The sequence below is a fragment of the Ostrea edulis genome, chromosome 9 (assembly GCF_947568905.1).
Source record: "Ostrea edulis chromosome 9, xbOstEdul1.1, whole genome shotgun sequence".
Lineage (NCBI taxonomy): Eukaryota > Metazoa > Mollusca > Bivalvia > Ostreida > Ostreidae > Ostrea > Ostrea edulis.
This window is the reverse complement of record NC_079172.1, coordinates 54,726,871-54,730,999: the sequence shown is the minus strand read 5'-3', so window position 1 is coordinate 54,730,999 and position 4,129 is coordinate 54,726,871. Positions and strand designations below refer to the sequence as shown.

At 37.8% G+C, this 4,129-nt stretch overlaps 1 protein-coding gene across 1 annotated transcript in view; it reads right to left on the bottom strand.

Annotated features, from left to right (window-relative positions):
• The window catches only part of LOC125659077 (fumarylacetoacetate hydrolase domain-containing protein 2-like), a 7,443-nt gene extending 4,318 nt beyond the window's left edge, over positions 1-3,125 (bottom strand). The window contains exons 1-5 of the mRNA XM_048890624.2: positions 2,840-3,125; positions 1,519-1,735; positions 1,357-1,416; positions 1,087-1,249; positions 445-553 (exon numbers count right to left, since the gene is read on the bottom strand). Coding sequence (XP_048746581.2) covers positions 445-553; positions 1,087-1,249; positions 1,357-1,416; positions 1,519-1,735; positions 2,840-3,000 — 710 coding nt within the window. The 5' untranslated portion in view covers positions 3,001-3,125. The remainder of the gene's footprint in view (positions 1-444; positions 554-1,086; positions 1,250-1,356; positions 1,417-1,518; positions 1,736-2,839) is intronic.
• Between the last annotated feature and the right edge of the window lie 1,004 nt (positions 3,126-4,129).

Below are 4,129 nucleotides of genomic sequence, written 5' to 3'. Positions count from 1 at the left end.
GTATATATTCTTTTTAAAAAACCTTGTACCTTCTACGGAGAGGACTTCCCGGTATATAGGCAGTGCCTGTTGTCCGACCCTGTTATGAATTATCAGAATAAAATACTGTTTAAAATAAATTACTCTAGGTATGAGTCCGAAGCAGTTTTTTGTTCTTCACTGAAATTTTACAGCTCAGGGAAAGAAATGCAGCAAATATCTTCCTAGCAAAATCATATATTCTAGAAGGAGAGCGCTAAAGTAAAAAAAAAAAAATAAATAAATAAAAAAATAAAACCCCACACAAATAAATTTAAAAACCCCAAAAACAAATCACATACATTCCCCGTACATCAATAAATTTCTGTTAAATGTAGTTAGTTAGGGTTTTATATTTTTTCTTTCCAGATTTTGATATCTTCCGTACAGGATCGTCCCAATTCAAGAACAGTGCACTAGAATTACCTGGATATGTGTGCGATTATTGCAGCTGATTTGTGTATAAGTTGATTTGTGTTGCTGTTCTGTTTGACAACGTCATTCACTTTGCATCTTATTCCAAGGTTATGGGGATCTAAACGTACACAAATGGCAACGTGTTATACATATATTTATAAGATCTCCCATGGTGTGCAGTTTCATTTATTATGATTTAAATCCAACGGGTTGTGCGTTTTCTATTCCCGAGCCTTGGCGATATAAATCATATCAAACCACCAGAGATTATTTTATCACCCCCCCCCCCCCCCCCCGGGTTTTCATTTACAATGTAGTTACTGTTCAGCCTTCAAAGTCGCATGTAGTCACGTCACGATTAGGCATAAACATTACTACGTAAAATTTTACGTTTGTTTGTGACGTCACAAACGGCGTAGGAAAAGCTCGCTACGCAAGTCAACTAAAAAAAAAAAACCCAACAAACAGAACCACCATAGGTTGGACGTGGCCAAGGCAAGAGAGGACTAGAACCCGCGACTTCCGAGTCAAGAAGCAAACGTTGTAACCAATGAGCGCAGGCGGTTAAGTATCATATACATAACGCAATTCTATAATCATATTTAGTAACCTATTGTGATTTAGTACAGAACTATGGGAAGAGATCCTTACCGTCAACTTCATCAATGGTGACAATGGCGGGACCCAAGGGACAGAACCCATCCATCGCTGTACCTAACAACACTTGCCCTCCATTCTTCCCCATCAGCCAGTCCCGTGCATTGACATCAAGAGCTACCGTAAAGCCGAATATATGTTTCAAGGCATCATCTTCCTGCATAAATCATTTTGACGAAAATACAGGTTTCAAAATACATGCACACAGTACAAAGGACGTGCAATTCTTTGTCACAACATAATCCACACCAATTTGAAAAATACCTTTATTCGATTGGCTTCTTTACCAATAACGAATGCCAACTCCACTTCCCAGTCCAATTTCTGTCGGTGAAAGGAATTTTGAGTTATTGAAATTGAATACGAACGCCTAAAGGTTATACAATGTATAATACTTTTCTTTCTAAACTCAACTTGTACACGTACCTCTGTTTCTGTTGGATATTCTAAATCGTCAGTGGGTCCAATAATACAGGAAGGAAACTTATTGAAAACAACAGGTTCCTCTGGGACAGGTGTGTTATGTTCCTCGCAGTGGTCCCGGTAATTCATTCCTACACACAGGACTTTCTCTGGGTTTAGAATTGGTGCCACTACACGCACAGAATCTCTTCTAAGAACACATTCTCTTTCTTCTACCAGACTGACCGTAGAAACAACAAGTTTTACATTATAATTTTGGATGTACTACTTTGCTCGGAAAACATTATCCTAGTACTAGTATTAACTAAAGAATTTGTTTATTTATGTCTACAAACATTTTATTTCAACGATAATATTCAATATCAAGAAAAAATGTACCAAATCTATTGCATTTAATCAATTTGAACAAGATGCACTGTAAGCAATGCTCACTAAGAATACCCCCCGCTTACCCCAATATCCCAAAGGGTGTTGTTAATAGGTATAAATTACCTCTTTCCTGAGTGTCAAAATATGGTATGCCTTTGTAGAAGAAAATGGAAGATATAGTCCGAACACAAATCCATGGCATAAACCTATAATTTTGACCTTGAGATCAAAGATCAAGGTCATATAGAGGTCACATAGTCTCATGGTGATACACCCATGTCTTATGGTATGACTATGTCAAAACCCTATAATCAATTTTGACCTTGAGGTCAAAGTTCAAGGTCATATAGAGGTCATGAAGGTACTCGATACATCGTCTCATGGTTATACACTCATGTGTCAAATATGATATGCCTATGTCAAAGAACAAAAAAGTCATGGTCCTGACACGAATCCATTGTAAAAACCTTTAATTTTGACCTTGAGGTCAAGGTCAAATGGAGGTCATGAAGATACATGACACATCGTCTTATGGTGATACACTCATATGTCAAATATGGTATGCCTATGTCAAAGAACAAAATTATGGCCCGGACACGAATCCATTGTAAAAAAAAAACCCTTTAATTTTGACCTTGAGCTCAAGGTCATATAGAGGTCATGAAGGTACTCGACACATCGTCTCATGGTGATCTACCTGTGTGCCAAATATGGTATGCCTAAGTCAAAGAACAAAGAAGTTAGGGCCCGGACACGAATCTGCACAGACAGACAGACAGACAGGGTGATTCCTATATACCCCCCAGAACTTCGTTCGGGGGGTTTAAAAAGTATTTGCACTCAATACAAGGAAAGAATAGGCCGTCTATTGTGCACTTTGTTTGGGAAATTCCAAGGTATGTCTCATCAAAATGACATCGCTACGCTCGATACTCCTACGAAATATATGACCTACTTTTCAGCAAATTTCAAGTTTTTATCTCCTCCCTCAATAAAACTTCTTAAGTCTGTCGGGATTCTGCGGTCTCCTGCACACAAGTCTACTATATCCCCATCATTTCCACGCTCCAGTCCCAATTTTCTCTCCCCGTGCAATAAAAACTGGACAAACCGCATGCTGATCTTCCCGTAAAAACTGCAAGCGTTCTATATTTTGACGGTATGTATGGAACACCAAATCAAGACAAATCTAATGGTTTTAGTCGTGTAGGTATCAGCTTACTTTGAACATATTCTACTGTATACTAGTATACAGTATACACCGTACATAAGAAGTGGAGACAAGTTCCGACAGCTTAACTTCTGAACTCTCAGTCCACATAACATTTTCTCTTCTGAACTCTCAGTCTACTTAACATTTCCTCTTCTGAACTCTCAGTCTGCTTAACATTTCCTCTTCTGAATTCTCGGTCTACTTAATATTTCCTCTTCTGAACTCTCAGTCTACCTAATATTTCCTCTTCTGAACTCTCAGTCTACCTAACATTTCATCTTCTGAACTCTCAGTCTACTTAACATTTCCTCTTCTGAACTCTTAGTTACTTTACATTTCCTCTTCTGAACTCTCAGTCTACTTAACATTTCATCTTCTGGACTCTCGGTCTACTTTTTTTAAAAGATAGGCAGGACAGTGGCACGAAAATAATTAAAATGTTAATGAACTTTCTTGATATTTAGTGAAATCGTATATGTAGTAAATGGGGAAAATCAATACAAATGGTGTGAAAGTTCTTGTCATTGTGGAAGTTAAGGGCATAGAAGTGTTACATCCCTTGTAAATCAGTAAACATCCTAATCCGCATTTCTCTTTCTATGGAATTCACACAGAGTGGGAGGAATGGATATCTTTTACTAAGTCAAATTGTATCTATTCAAATTTTGTGGTTTAGACACAAATGTAGTCAATTCTACATGAATATTCACTACGCAAAACCAGAGTTTAGGTCATCTAAGCTATAAGATCAAGTGAGATTTTTTTTTATCATCTTTTGTCATAATTGGGTAAAGGGATATCAAAAGTTTTCAATAAAGGTTCAACCCATTTTTCAGGGGGCCGGGGGGGGGGGGGGGGGGGAGGGTGATTGTATTTCTGGTACTTCATACGATTTAATTTTCATGGCCGTGATTTAAACAATGCTATCGAATTTTACTCGAGAGATAGTTAATTGTTTAGTGACATAAGTTATCCCCGTAACTTATTGCGTCATTTCCGGTATTTCACCATCACTATCCACGGTATCGCTAA